Source organism: Sinocyclocheilus rhinocerous, unplaced genomic scaffold (assembly GCF_001515625.1).
Source record: "Sinocyclocheilus rhinocerous isolate Xijiao unplaced genomic scaffold, SAMN03320098_v1.1 scaffold847, whole genome shotgun sequence".
NCBI lineage: Eukaryota > Metazoa > Chordata > Actinopteri > Cypriniformes > Cyprinidae > Sinocyclocheilus > Sinocyclocheilus rhinocerous.
Window position 1 is genome coordinate 479,978 of NW_015662598.1, and position 15,199 is coordinate 495,176.

At 37.0% G+C, this 15,199-nt stretch overlaps 1 protein-coding gene and 1 pseudogene across 1 annotated transcript in view; one reads left to right on the forward strand and one right to left on the reverse strand.

The window, feature by feature from the left end:
• LOC107728202 (Meckel syndrome type 1 protein homolog) overlaps window positions 1–7,778 on the reverse strand; it is a 22,090-nt gene extending 14,312 nt beyond the window's left edge. Inside the window, exons 1-14 of the mRNA XM_016538299.1 lie at window positions 7,405–7,778; window positions 6,880–7,007; window positions 6,740–6,792; window positions 5,033–5,188; window positions 4,346–4,443; window positions 4,094–4,222; window positions 3,644–3,748; window positions 3,439–3,547; window positions 2,235–2,291; window positions 2,093–2,135; window positions 1,667–1,729; window positions 1,265–1,335; window positions 1,101–1,170; window positions 866–973 (exon numbers count right to left, since the gene is read on the reverse strand). Of these exons, the coding sequence (XP_016393785.1) occupies window positions 866–973; window positions 1,101–1,170; window positions 1,265–1,335; window positions 1,667–1,729; window positions 2,093–2,135; window positions 2,235–2,291; window positions 3,439–3,547; window positions 3,644–3,748; window positions 4,094–4,222; window positions 4,346–4,443; window positions 5,033–5,188; window positions 6,740–6,792; window positions 6,880–7,007; window positions 7,405–7,481 (1,267 nt within the window). The 5' untranslated portion in view covers window positions 7,482–7,778. The remainder of the gene's footprint in view (window positions 1–865; window positions 974–1,100; window positions 1,171–1,264; window positions 1,336–1,666; window positions 1,730–2,092; window positions 2,136–2,234; window positions 2,292–3,438; window positions 3,548–3,643; window positions 3,749–4,093; window positions 4,223–4,345; window positions 4,444–5,032; window positions 5,189–6,739; window positions 6,793–6,879; window positions 7,008–7,404) is intronic.
• A 426-nt stretch (window positions 7,779–8,204) lies between these two features.
• On the forward strand, window positions 8,205–14,507 carry LOC107728203 (rRNA methyltransferase 1, mitochondrial-like; annotated as a pseudogene).
• The last annotated feature ends 692 nt before the right edge of the window (window positions 14,508–15,199 follow it).

The window sequence follows — 15,199 nt, forward strand, 5'->3', positions numbered from 1 at the left end:
AGACAAACCTGGACTCAATGAAACACAATAGGAACAGGAACAGGAAGGAAACCAAATATGGGCATGTAACACACGAGGGAAAACTAGGTCATGGGGAACAAAACACAACACAGACAGTCCATCTTCCTGACATTATGTTTATATATTAAACATATTTATATATAATATAAAATATAATAATATAAATATATACTGTAAATGTATATACATGTAAATATATTAAAAACATATACTGTATGTGTGTGTATTTATATATACATAATAAATAAACACAGTACACATACATATATTATGTAAATAAAAACTTTTATTTTGGTTGCGATTAATCGCAATTAATCGTTTGACAGAACTAAAAAGTATTGATTTCTTCTTCAAAATAAAACCTTACTTACCCGAAAATAGTGGTATGTTTCTAAATTAGACCATGAATATGCGTTCACCAGATACATTTGACAAAAATGTGTTTTTTGGTTACAGTATATCACCCATATCACAATTTTACTCTAAAAATAGCTTGTTACAAATTGGGATATACAAACCATTTTATTGTTTGTCCTACTTGGTGTTGAGGAAATTACATATGAATTTAAATGAATGTTTGTGGAAATGTTTATGGTTGATATTTATGATTTAAATATGAAATATATATGATATACTGTATATGATTTTTACCAGGTAAATTAAACTAAAAAAACCTGTCACATGTTTATGTCACCCACATAAACAAATAAAAAAATTTACTAAACAAAATGAATGCTTTGCGCATTGGTTATGTACCATTAAAAAGAACAGATTCAGGAGAACATCCGACATGAATGTCACTACATTATAATTTGCGATACTTCAGAACAAAAGACTGTCCTACCCGGCGTTGAGGGAATGACCAGGAAGCCATAGCCTTCAGTTCTGTAGCGCTGCCAGAAATCCAACGAGAGAACTTTGAAATACAGCACTGGCCACTGGGGTAATGACCCTGCAGAGATGATCAGCACCTGTGTTTATTCACTGATCATTTATTTTCATATCTTCAGGACGTTGTCTGTGTAATGTATTTTTCTAATCATTAGTTACATATATTCTGAGGCAATCAAAGATCTCACCATCAGACTCATCTTCCTTATGGAAGAAGGTCTCAAAGCTGAATGGATAGGAAAAGAAGGCAACATCCTCCTATAAAACAGAGAACATGTTTACCACAGTTCCATGAACACAGAGCCGGTTGATCGGGTTTACTATGTTATCTTGTCATCAAATGTCATCTTACCTTTCCCACACTGTGTGTGCGACACGTCTGAGTCACACCGGACAGACAGTGAAAGGGAACACTGGACCAATCTGAAGAACATGGAACAACGTCAATTACTGACATAAAATACAATGACTAATGTCTGGCCACTTAATTCACGCTTAAAATGTCTGAATGTCATTTCATTAGTTTAAAAACCAGAATGTGTACCTTTGCCTTCATTTAAAACTTTACTATTTAAAAATGAGCAAACTAATGCTTTTTGCTGAAAAAGTGTACTTGTGCTTTCTTTAAAATTTTTCTGTAAAATAAATACCACTTGGTTTGCTTTTGGAATCAAATGCAATGCCATGCATACATTTATAAATGAGACTTAACTATTTTTTCCCATTGTATGTGGTTGAGAGTAGGTTGACTTACTATTTGGTAAATCCAGGAAGAAATGGACATAAAGATCGTCATACTCATAACCCCGAGCAGAAACTGAAAGGAAAAACTGACACATTATGATGTGAGCAGTAACTTCTGAGACCCAGTTTGTGCTAAAAAAAATATATATATATTGCAAAAACTGAAATGTAAGCATGCATTTAATGTACTGATGTTATACTGCTTTGCCCACAGTAAATCTAGGCTAATCTTTATGATACAGTGAGCAGAAACTGAAAGGAAAAACTGACACATTATGATGTGAGCAGTAACTTCTGAGACCCAGTTTGTGCTAAAATATATATATATTGCAAAAACTGAAATGTAAGCATGCATTTAATGTATTGATGTTATACTGCTTTGCCCACAGTAAATCTAGGCTAATCTTTATGATACAGGATAACTGTTAATACTCACCAATCTCTCCATTTACAATCAGGCGAAGTATCCCTAGAGGTGGCTAAAGGAAGTGTTTGGACAATCAGGATGAAAATGTCACCTTTTTTATTTGGAATATATGTATGACACCATAAGTCTGGATAAGAATTGCAATTCTTACCATTTCAAAGTCTTGGCCAACCAGGCTGTTGAGGTAGTCTTTGTGACGTGTGTACAGCTAAAAAAAAAAAAGAAAGAATGCGTGAGAATGATGACTCCACCAGAAAATGGTCAGCAATCCACCAGTAAGCCATGGGCCAGCCAAAGAATTCCATATTGCTCCAGGGACATTGTCCGTGCAGTTTAAGATGCTCTGGATAAACAGAGTTTGTTTAAAAAAAGAGCTTATTTTAGCTTATTTTTTCTGCCTAAAAAAACACCTTGTTTGTCCATGACATAAAATATCATGTATGTCCTTTGCACATATGGCAATTTTTTGGCATTTTGCCTTTAGTATGATAGGACAGATCAGAGCTGACAGGAAGCGAAGGGGGCGGGATCAGGAAAGGTCATCGAGTCGTGATTTGAACTCGGGACGCCCGTGGCGCAACAGTGCTGTATGTCCACAAGGGCAAGGCTATAGGCGCCGACATAGTTTTACATTTTACATTAAATTATTATATTCAGTGCTGCAAAGTATCAATAGAAAACAGTGAAAATTTAATTTAAAAAAAATTATCAAGTGTTTGTGATATATTTTGTGAAATAACAGCAAGTGAGTGCTATTTGTGTAGCGTGAATAAATGTATACCAAAATAATAAACCAAAAATATAAACCATAAACCGAATAAACTAAAAAAAACAGTCATAAGGGTCAATTTTTCAAAATTGAGATTTATACATCATCTGAAAGCTGAATAAATAACCTTTCCATTGATTTATGGTTTGTTAGCATAGGACAATATTTGGTCGACATACAACTATTTGAAAATCTGGAATCTGAGGGTGCAAAAAATATCTAAATATTGAGAAAATCTGTCTAAATGAAGTCCTTAGAAATAAATATTACCGATCAAAAATTAAGTTTTGAGATAATACGGTAGGAAACTTACAAAATATCTTCATGGAACATGATCTTTACTTAATATCCTTATGATTTTGGCATACAAGAAAAATCAATCATTTTGACCCATACAATGTATTTTTCGCTATTGCTACAAATATACCCCAGCGACTTGAGACTGGTTTTGTGGTCCAGGGTCACAAATGTTTCTAATCCATCCTTTATGAGATTCCGTGTCAGGATGCTGCCTTAGAAGGTACTCACTCAGTCAGTGAGTGAGACAGTGAAACCACCAATCCTAGGCAAGGACAAAGGGACATACATCTCTGTACATGCGCTGCTCTCTCTCTTTCTCCTCCGCATGAATGTGTGATGAGGCGTTCTCCAGGTACAGCCTCCACACCTCCCTCTTCTCTCCCTGCGTTTCCAGCCTGGTGTGAAAGACAGTCAAATACACCTTCTGTAATCACAATGAACTCGTCCCAATATTATTCACAAGAGAAATTGACAGAAATGGTAGGTCTTGCCTGTAGGCTCCTCTATTGTTGTTAAAGTCTGGTTTTATTGTGATTACTCCATTACTGTCAGCTTTTATGGTGCATAATACATATTCATTCTCTTTCAAGCCCAACCTGTAAAACACAGCCACATGTCTGGTTATTTCACATTACTTTAAATGGGTCATGTCATAAAAAAATCTTATTTTTCTTTGTATTTTTGAAATAACAGTGTTTGTAACATTTGTGTAGATTATTTACCTAGAAGTCTTAAAGATGCAGCAACAAAAATGTCAGTTTAATTTTGTAGGTAAGATAGAGAGTGGAAAATGGTGATATAAAACTACAAAAAAATACCTTTTTTGGTGTAAAAAAAAACAAAAAACTTCAAATGCATTATTAATGGACCTACGGTCAAATAAATGATAAGAAAATGTATGATATGTTTAAGTGGATAAAGAAGAGTATCATCACACTTACTTCCCTGAAGGCCCAAGATCTCCCATGATGTACATGGTCTGCACTGGTGTGTTGATGATGTGACTGTTCTTTATGAACTCCTCCGAAGGCTCCCATGTGATTAAATGGGACTTGGGAACATTAGACTCTCTTAATTGTGTGTATAAAAAAATAATACAAGGTAAACCTCCTTAACTTTACATATACATGATAAAGGCTTTACAGAAAACCACCTTACAGGCAACTATACTATATACTTCTAGGTACACTTACACAGGACGTCTCTCTTGTCTCCTGTGCCTAACATTGGCCATGCGTTCTGCTAAAAAGGTTGGTGTAGGCTGAGCTGGGATCAGCAGACTCTGAGCTTGCTGTCAATACAATCACAACTTCAGAAAACTGTAAAAACACATGCAGCCTATACATCCATTGGTGAATCTCACCAAACCTGTCGAAACCATGTCTGGGTCATATCTAACACCAAATCATTATTTATTAAATAAATTAACAAGAAATTTTAATTAGCTTAAAGAAAATGAAGCCTAATTTTGAAATATTAAGATTCTGTATTGTGATATTTTCATGACAATTCTTAATTTCTCACATTCTCTTTTGGCGGGAAAACCTATTCCATTCCAATTGACTTTCATTATATCGACAAAAATAATACAAAGCAATTCATTGGGAACTGAAACTGTTTGATTAGCATTCTTCAAAATATAATTTTTTGAGTTCAGCAGAAGAAATAAATGCTTACAGGTTTGGAATGACACGGAGGTGAGCAAATGATGACAGAATTTTCATTTTTGGGTGGAATATCCCTTTAATGGTCCTAAAATTATGTTTGATTTTCTTTATGCAAAATAAAATGTCTTATTTTGTTCTTTTGATTTTGTCATGAAATATGACCTGGGTATGTTTTTGTCAGGTTTAAAAAAGAAAATGGTAGAGTCAACCGACCTCTTCCCATTTAGAGAAGCGATCAAAGTCTGTGTAGGTGAAAATGCGCTGGTTTTGTCTTCTTTTGGATCTTTCCATTGCCATGATTTCTGTGTGATACTGACGCTCCAGTGGTGTTTGACAATTTGACTCTGTTTGGTAAAGATCCACTTCATACTGCATGTGAACGACAAAGCAGAACTCATCAGATACACTATGAAAACGGACTATTTAGTATAGGGTGACCAGATGTGCTCGTTTCCTGGGGACAGTCCCAGTTTTTGGTGTTTTGCCCTTGACTGGAGCTGTTCCAGTTTTAAAGCATGTTCAAAACAGCCCACAGATACAATGCAAAAATGCCTGACCCACATAGCCAGCAGGTTATCAGAGCAATCATGTAGTGATTATTTTCACCAATAAATTTGGCTGCAAACTACACTGATTACTTGTCATGCGCTGCTACTTCAGTCAAGAAGAACTTAACCTTGTTGAGAGCAGAGCACTATTATTATCAATGCCCAAAAGAGACAAAAAAAAAAAAACAGCTAAACATTAACACCTGCAACAATTACATTTGCAGAAAACACATACGTTGTGCTCAAAACGAGTCTAAAATGCAAAATAATAAGCCTAATTAAGGAGAGTAAGAGTCATTTCCAAGCACAAACATAAAATACCATTTGAAAAGTTAATGAAAGTAAATGAAAGTATTAAGTACCGTACAATTAGAAAATGTTTAATTTGACTCTGTTTGGTAAAGATCCACTTCATACTGCATGTGAATGACAAAGCAGAACTTAGTATAGGGTGACCAGATGTGCTCGTTTCCTGGGGACAGTCCCAGTTTTTGGTGTTTTGCCCTTGACTGGAGCTGTTCCAGTTTTAGAGCATGTTCAAAACAGCCCACAGATACAATGCAAAAATGCCTGACCAACATAGCCAGCAGGTTATCAGAGCAATCATGTAGTGATTCTTTTCACCACTAAATTTGGCTGCAAACTACACTGATTACTTGTCATGCGCTGCTACTTCAGTCAAGAAGAACTTAACCTTGTTGAGAGCAGAGCACTATTATTATCAATGCCCAAAAGAGACAAAAAAAAAAAAACAGCTAAACATTAACACCTGCAACAATTACATTTGCAGAAAACACATACGTTGTGCTCAAAACGAGTCTAAAATGCAAAATAATAAGCCTAATTAAGGAGAGTAAGAGTCATTTCCAAGCACAAACATAAAATACCATTTGAAAAGTTAATGAAAGTAAATGAAAGTATTAAGTACCGTACAATTAGAAAATGTTTAAAATATTTATTTATCATATGTTCTTATATAATGTGTTTTTGTAAAGTCAGAATTTTGTTATAATATTGTTATAATATAATATTCACTTTCACTTTGTTTTGCAATGCTTGCCATTCACAATGGTTACTATAACTATTTGCATAGTGTGATTTTTGGTGTATTAAAACCAGTCCAAAAATCATAACAATCAACCTAACATAATAATTATTAATATTAATAAAAGCACAGGGAACCCACAACAATTAAACAAAAACATTGTATTGTCCCCATTTTTACAAATAATTTTTTATTCTTAGATAATAACAAGTGAGATTTCAATGATATTTTGACCACTTAAATAGGAAATGTCCCCAGTTTCCATTTTTGAAATCTGGTCACCTTAATTTAGTAGCGCACACAGCTTTGCCCTCACTAGTGGCCTACCTGACTAAAGACCTTCTCTTGCCAACCAACCACCAGTTCCTCCGCATCAGTGGCTGTGTTAGAAAGAGAAAGAGAACATTATTATCCACCATATGCTAGTGAATTGTGCTGACAGGTTTATATCAGCATCCTTCACGTACTGGAAGCTGCTTGTGTCTGAGAGCTGAAGGTGTCCAGCTCTATAACTCCTCTCTCCTGCTGAGAAAGCACTTGCTGATGGAGATGTTGAGACAGAGCAGCTGTGGAGGTCACACGCTGTATGTGCACTCTAAAACAGAAACAAAACAGTAACAGTAATATGTAATACATGTTGTTTTTGGGCATATAGCAATTGTATTATATTTAGTGACTTAAAGTGTCATGTACAGTAAATACAGTGGGTACATGGATTTGGTCAAATCATTCAGAATCATGGTAAAGAGACCTTTACAAAAAGTAGTATGGCAGTATCATGGTGCACTTATGTGTAAGAGGAGCATACTATGGTACTTTAATATTTATATCATGGAACTGAAATTCGTAAACAATAGTATAGCGTTATACATTGTGCTACAAGTTGTTTCTGAGAATACCATGGTACTAGACATGGTAAAGACATTTGGTGCATTTAATAGTGTGTACACTATTATTATAGATGTCAAGTACACTCAGGCGACGTCACTTACCGTATTCGTAAGTTTTTAACTGCATCCCGGGAACGGTAAAACGATTCTCCGGTGTCAGTGCACCAGCCGTCGGCCATATCTAACACTCGGCCTCAAAAGATAGAAGTCTTTAGCTTTAGTGTATCATTTGCATCGGTTGACTATTAAAAAACGCACACCAAGCATGAATAAAGATAAGCAGCTTTGACTGATTTACTTCTTAATGCAATGCTCCGGTAGAAAGTTAATACTACACATCAGAGCGTCTCGTTGCATAGTAACACACTAACGTTACCGGAAGCAGCCGGAAGTCAATCATGCGCATGCTCGGTGCGGATATAAATACCCTGTTCTCAAATCAGCTAGAGTTGCTCTTGACTCAGTACCACAGAAACGGGGCCGATTACTCTAGCTGATCTGGGAGCGGAAGTGATAGTAAACACACTCCTCGCTTCACGTTCACATAAGTGTTGCCAAGTCCGCGGTTTCCCCGCGGAATTGGGTTACTTTAACACTGTTGCCGCGGCCCGCGGGTTGTTTTTCATGTCCGGGGGTTGAAGCGACTCCAATAACATTATATAATGCGAATTTTAGCAGGGGAACCCCGCCAAAAAACGTGTATTTTACCCTCCGCAACGCGGTTTTTAACAGGGGACCCCTCGAAACGCGATTGGGCTAGTTTTAAGCTAGTTTTGAGTAGCAATTGGGCGGGTTTTCTTGTGAAAACCTGGCAACCCATCGCATTTGACCACTGCCAGTGAACTGAAAGCTGTTCCACGTGGTTGTGTTTGTTGTTGAAAAACGAATATAGTGGATTAGATATGCGTGAGGTCGGTTCTTTTTATATCATATATCCCATTTTACTTGGCTAATATTTAAAATCCTGCTTTATTCAGTGAGCATACAGTGTTGCTGCTGGTGCTTTAATTCTGAAGGGCACCATAGCCTTTTGGTTAGCAGCAGCTTCAACACTATTTGTTCATTAATAATTTCATTTTTTTTTAAAGAAATAACGAATAATCTGTTAAAGCAACATAAAGCGTTGAAATGAACTTTTTAAACCAAATTTTCTTCTCTTTTCTTGTTTCCCAACTGGTGTTCAGCTGATTTTGCTTGTCAGTCAGTCCAACCTGACCAGCTGACAAGTGCCCAAAACGGCTTTATAACCGTGTAACTTGATTGGTTTAGGCCAGCAAAAACCAGCAAACCACCTCAAGATGGTTTAAGCTGTTTATTGAGGCATATATGAGCAAGTTATTAAAAGCAAATATGCAGGCATGGAAAACAAGTATCCCTAGCCTCCAATCGAACTAGGAATAGATATAGTTGCTGCTTGGTAGGGCTAAAGGAATTATATTTTACACCTTTCACACAACGTGCAGCCTATAGCTGCACAAGAGCACTTTTCTGTCCAAGAGACAGTGTTTCAAGATCAGGTGAGAGATTTACCTCTAGCAAACTCAAAAAGACATTTGTGTCTAAGCAGCATAAATATGCTGCTACTAGAGATGAGATTTCCAGATCAACAACAACAACATAGAAGGGAAACGTGTCATCGGAGTGAGTCAGAAAGCGGATGGATTTATCCAAAAAGAATCTGAGCCAAATGAAGATAAACACTTAGAGATTGTGTTTGGCGTGGCCTCATGTTTGCTGGCCCTCATGCAAAGTAGGAGGAAGCCGAGTCGTCTCTTCATGAAGAACAGTGAAGGGCCGCAGAGAGACACAGTTTTGAGGGTCTGTCAGGAGTCTGTCAAACGGGGCGTGCAGATACAGAGAGTCAGTAAGCAAACACTTGATAAGATTGTGTGGTGGTAAGGTGCACCAGGGGTTGTGTCTGCAGGCTAGTCCCCTTGGGTTTATCACTGAGGAAAAAACAATAACATCTCATGAGGTGAAGAATCACAGGGCATTATGGCTGGTTTTGGATGGAGTGCAGGATCCGATGAATCTTGGTGCCATTTTGCGGTCTGCATATTTCCTGGGAGTGGATCGAATTGCCAGCAGCATTCATAACAGGTGGAGTTAAAAGAGGCATTTGTGTTTATTTCTTTATAACATTGTTAAATGGAATGTAGGACCATTGTTTATTCGGTCATGTATTTTGTTAATGATTAAATTAAAATGTGTTTTACATATAACTTTGTATTAACCATTGACATCTGCTTGTGATTATTTTTTGTCTTTGTCAGCTGTCCTCTGACGCCCACAGTGAGTAAAGCCACTGGTCATGGAGGTGTTTGGCTACGGCAACTTGAAAGATATGATTAAGGTCTGGAAGCTGATCCCTCCACTTCACCTCGTTTGGAATTTCAATGGGATTTACATGTATAGACGTAGGTCAGATGTTCAGATATCGGATTTAAAACCTCATATGGAAGTGACTCAGAATGGATGCGAAAAATCGGATCTTGTGCAGATTTTTATGTTTACGATCTGTGTCACATAAAAAAACAGATTTTTTGTGCCAGTGTAAACGTAGACTAAGTTTCCATTTGTAGCCAGTAGAGGGCTGTTAAATAACTCAAATGTGGTTTAGCTCATGGTTTTACAAATTGGTCCAGGTGGCCATAGCGGTGGCCATAGCGATTGATTGATTGATTGATTGATTGGCGATTATTATTTATTAGCAATGCTAACTAATCAAAATCAACAATTCTGAGCCCAAACAGATTGATGAATACCTGTTCAAGTGTTATTGCAGCGAATTCCATCAGGTGAATACTAGTGTCACTAATACTAATTATATAAATACATAATAATTATTGTTTTTTTTACTGCAAAGCAACGCAAAAATGGTATAAATATGAGCACAATTATTAAGAAAAGCTCATTTCATTTTGGGCCAAAAAAAATCAGAAAGAAGTCCCATAAAATTATGTTTCAAGGTAACAAATAAAAACAAAACGGTAAATAGTTTTGTTTAAAAAAAATACAGTGACACTGCAAAAGCATAAATAATAAACTTTTATGCTACCACAATTTTTCTAACATATATTTTGATATTACATTAAAATGTATAGCTTATATTTCAGGAAGGGGCTAATTTACAAGGGGAGCATCATACTTATCAAAACAGAAGAAAAAAACTTAAGTGAAAAAAAGAAAGAAATGCAGATGAAATTAAGCAAAAATAAATGTTTGAAATGTTGTCAAAAGTAAGACAAAATAGAACATCCTTCCTTTGTTGTTTTTGTGACTTAATTGAGTTATGAAACAGGTTTTCCTAATAAAATAAGCTTTTTTAATTATAGTGAATGGAAAATCCCATCTGTAGCCTGTAGAGGGCAGTTTAAGAAAACTGTTGAGGTTAGACGGTGTCTGCCTAGTTCTTTTGAGAAATACATCTCATACTTAATCATCAGGACTTCCATTGTTTAATAGCTATAAACAAATTTTTCTTAATATTATAGGTGAAAGCGGAAGAAGGTTGGCAAGTAGTTGGTACTGTTGGGTTAGAGGAATGCAGTCCTGAATTCACAGTTATGCCATGTTCAGATTTCAAGATGTCCAGACCTACACTACTGTTAATGGGTAACAGCAAGTGTGTGTTGAAACAGATTTAGACTCATAATTGTTGTGTTCTCTTTGCGTTACACTGGTCTGTCTCTGTGTGTGCTATCAGGTGGAGAGGGTGACGGTCTTTCTCCAGAACTGAGTCAGATGTGTGACGTCCTGCTCACCATCCCTCCACGCAGAAACCTGCACCCTGGAGTAGAATCTCTCAGTGTGTCTGTAGCCACAGGTATGTTTATACAAGTAAATATTGTTCTAAATTACTGGTAACCTCAAAATTCATTTGTTAAAAAATTAACCACAGCTCAGGATAAACGTAAATTCATTTTTTTTTACATTTAAAAAAAGATGAATTTACATTTTTAAAGTTTGTTTAAAAATAATGACTTTTACATGAATTGAAATAAAAAATTAATGAAAATATCATCTGTAAATGTTTATTTTTTAATTAATACCTCTGCAAATATTGTAATGATATCTGCCAGATATCTTTATTCACTTTTAGGAGGCAAGTGTTGAATGTGTAGCTGATATGATGTAGTTTTTTATAAAATAATAATAAAAATAAATATAGCTGCAAGCAGCGATTACTGGGGTTCAAGCGCTTTAAGGCATTTAAGCACATAAGGAAAAATACATTACATATTATTTAGCAAGCCTGTAACCACCTAAATCAATGATTTAAAAAAGCAGTTTGGCAAATCCAGGCAATTTACCATAGAAATATGTTATAGCATCAGCTGTGGTTCGATCTCCCTAGAACTTTGCATGCTTGTTTAGAATCATCTGTGGCATGTGCTCACCAGGGGCCTGTTTCATAAAACAAGTTCACCAAATAAGCCAGGTTTATTTCAGTTAGTCTGACTTATTGTCAGTTGATTTGGTTGAAAATAAGTCAGACTAACTGAAATAAGCCTGGCTTATTTGGTCAACTTGTTTTATGAAACAGGCCCCAGGTTTCATGAAGTTTTGAGTTTTCATTTAGGTTTTATAGGCATTTGAGTATATTTGGCCAGGCCCCTTTTATAAATGACTCCGGTAAAGCTTCCCTAGGGTAAATTTCAACCTTTTTTATAATTATTGACCTTGAGAGTCCAGAGAATTGTACAGCAGGGGTTTTTTTTTCCAGATTGAGCGTATAAGGTTTTTTACAACCTGTCCATCATTTAACAAACGATTTGATTGACAGCAGTGGTACTAGAGGCAAAGTTGTTCAGAATGAGGAGGTCTATTGTATGATGCGAATATATTGTGTTTATGTGTGAAAAACCGCACAATATACAATCGTGTACACCCTTGAAAATACGATATCGTCCCCCAGTGGCCGATTTCTTTCAAATTTATCACAGACCCAGTCAAACCCACCGAGATTTGTTCAGATCGGCCTGTTAACCTTGTCTAATAGGTGCTCAAAGTTCATCGGCCAATGGCGGCCATGTTTTTTGAGGTACACAAATGTCCTTATAGACACTATGCTATAAAGAGTCCTTATAGCATTTTGGACCAAGACTGATTTTCATGTTAATAGGACAAATGGTTGCGTAGTTAGGGCCCTTTTTAGTTTTCTTTCCCTCTTATAGCGCCACTAAGTGGCCAAACTCCACAATGTTTTTCATGTGACCTCAGATCTTACATACGTGTTGTGAATTTGGTGAAGATATCTCATTCCGGTCAAAAGTTACAGTATAGCCGTTTTAGTAAAAGCGGCCCTGCCCCTTTTGAACGTTTTGGCGTCCCTTTGCGACGTAGAGTTGAAAGTACAGCTTTTTTTGATAATTATTGATATTCGCTTTCCAGAGAATAGTTCTAGTTCGCAAAAGTAGGTTTTTCAAAAAATCCAGAATACTTGAAAATTTTGCCAGGGTGACAACCGAATCCGAGGCGTGCGCTTTGGCTGACGTGAGCCAAGGATTCCAACGACATAAGACACTTGAGCCTGCGATGAACTGTTTAGGAGTTATGACCAATTTTGTACTTTTAACCGTTGTAGCGCCCCCGTCAGACCGACTGGAGTGAGCCTTGGTGATGTTGTAGATGGTGTGAGTACACCATCCCTCCAAGTTTCACGTCTCTACGACGACTTAGGGTGCTTTCACACTTGGTTCGCTTGCCTGCATGGTCCGAACCTGAGTTCAATTGTTGCACCCTCCCCCTCCCCCTGCCCCCGCTGGACTGCGTTCATATAATTTTATTTGGGTCCGAACCATAGTTCGTTTGCGTCATCAAGCCAGCAGCTGTTTACCCTGTTGCTTAGTAACGACGGCGCAGAAGGCTCACTGCACTTTTATATATTTACGTTTTTTAACCGTTCCTTTTGTTTTCAAAGCTTCGGTACATAACGGCACTTACGTCTGTCTTACGAATGTACTGCAAATGCTCTAAAGAACGCTGAAGGCGAACAGAAATGAGATATACAGCTCTCTGTTTGCAGCTCGTCAGGAAATTGAGTGAAACACACACATTTTTATCAAATAATACGTCATTAATAGAGGATCACTTCCGCGATTTGGTACGATTAAGTTCACATCAGCAGCAAACCGTACCAGAGTTCACTTGAACCGTACCCCAGACCACCCTTTTAAGGGTGTATTCACACCAGAAAAGTCCCGCTAGTTCACTTGCTTTGGTTCGGACCAAATACAATGTTGATTTTTTTTTGTTTGGTGCGGTTCGCTTTCACACTGCCCTTTTTGCAAGTGAACCATAAACAAAACCTCACGTGTGCTTAAGTTCATCCATTCATTGGTTTATCCATTCAACCGTACCAGAGTTCGTTTAGAAGCGGACCGAGACCACCTCTTCAGCTGGGTCTCGGTACGGTTGTTTGGTCCGCACCTAAGTGCGATTGCTGTATTCACACCTGCCCAAAAGATCCGCACCAAAGGGGGAAACGAACTTGAGTTCAATTCAGTCGAACCAAACAAGACCGGTGTGAATACACCCTTAAGCGGACTCGGGTACGGTTCGCGGGTGCGCACCCGAGTTCGGAAGACCGCGTTCACATCATCCAAACGAACCGAACTCTGACATCAATCGAACCCGGGTGCGCACCAAAAGTGCTAGTGTGAAAGCACACTTAGGGTTTAGTCTGCTCGATCAGTTTTACGTGGAGATTGTTGATCCTTGGTCATTCTAACAATTACAATAGGATTTCAGCGCTATGCACTTGAACCCCAAAAAATAATATAGAAAAAAAGTTTTTTTTTAAACAGTTAACCAGATTTCATTGAGTTTCAGGACTCCATTTATGAATATAGATAAATGAAACATATTGATTGTTAATTCATAATGCATTTTAACGTAGTTCAGTTGCTCTCTTTTAACGTGTTGCTGATTTTTCCTTCTCCCAGGCATTCTGCTGCACTCTGTCCACACACACAGGAAGCAGATGATGATGGCAACAATGACAAGGCAGCAGCATTATTTACTCAGACGTCTCTCATTAGCTCTATACAGTGATTAATGACTGGATTACTTAATCAATTAACAGTCTGAGAGTCTGGAGAGGCTCATTGATCAGATAAAGAGAGGCTGTAGATGCATTCTGGACCAGTTACTGACTATGACCACCTTGTTTAAGACAAGACCTGCACTACACAAGGTCACTAAGGGAAAACATGCTTTTATAAACAGAGGTGTAATGTTTAATTATTCATTTTCTTCATGAAGGAAGTTAGTTCATGTGTTTTATCACTGTAAACATTTGCTACATGCAGACTGATGAAAAGTAATGCTAACTTTATTTTGAATAAATATAGATGATATTTATATTACTTAAAAAAAAACATGAATGCTCAATAATAATTAACAGTATTTGAAGCAGCATGGATGAAATAGTACAACAACACACACAAAAAATTGTAGGCTAACATGGCTAACGGCAGTGTGTTGTGGGATGCAGTATTTTCACAGTGCGGTCTGTTAATTTATTGCTTATTTTGGCAAATTTAGGAGGTCATCCAGGTATTTCATGTGTAGTGTAAAAATGGGTCCCACTTTATATTAAGTGGCCTTAACTATTATGTACTTGCATCAAAAAATAAGTACAATGTACTTATTGTGTTCATATTGCATTGCAAAACACTTTTGCTGCTATTGAGGTGGGATACGGGTAAGGTTGGGGACAGGTTTGGTGGTATGTGTAAGTTTAAGGGTGGGTTAAGATGTAAGGGATGGGTCAATAGTGTAAATAAATAATTACAAATGTAATTACGTTCAGGTATTTTTAAAAACATAAGTACAATGTAAAAACGTACACTGGAAAAAAATGATTAATTGAATTTACTACATTTTTTTAAGG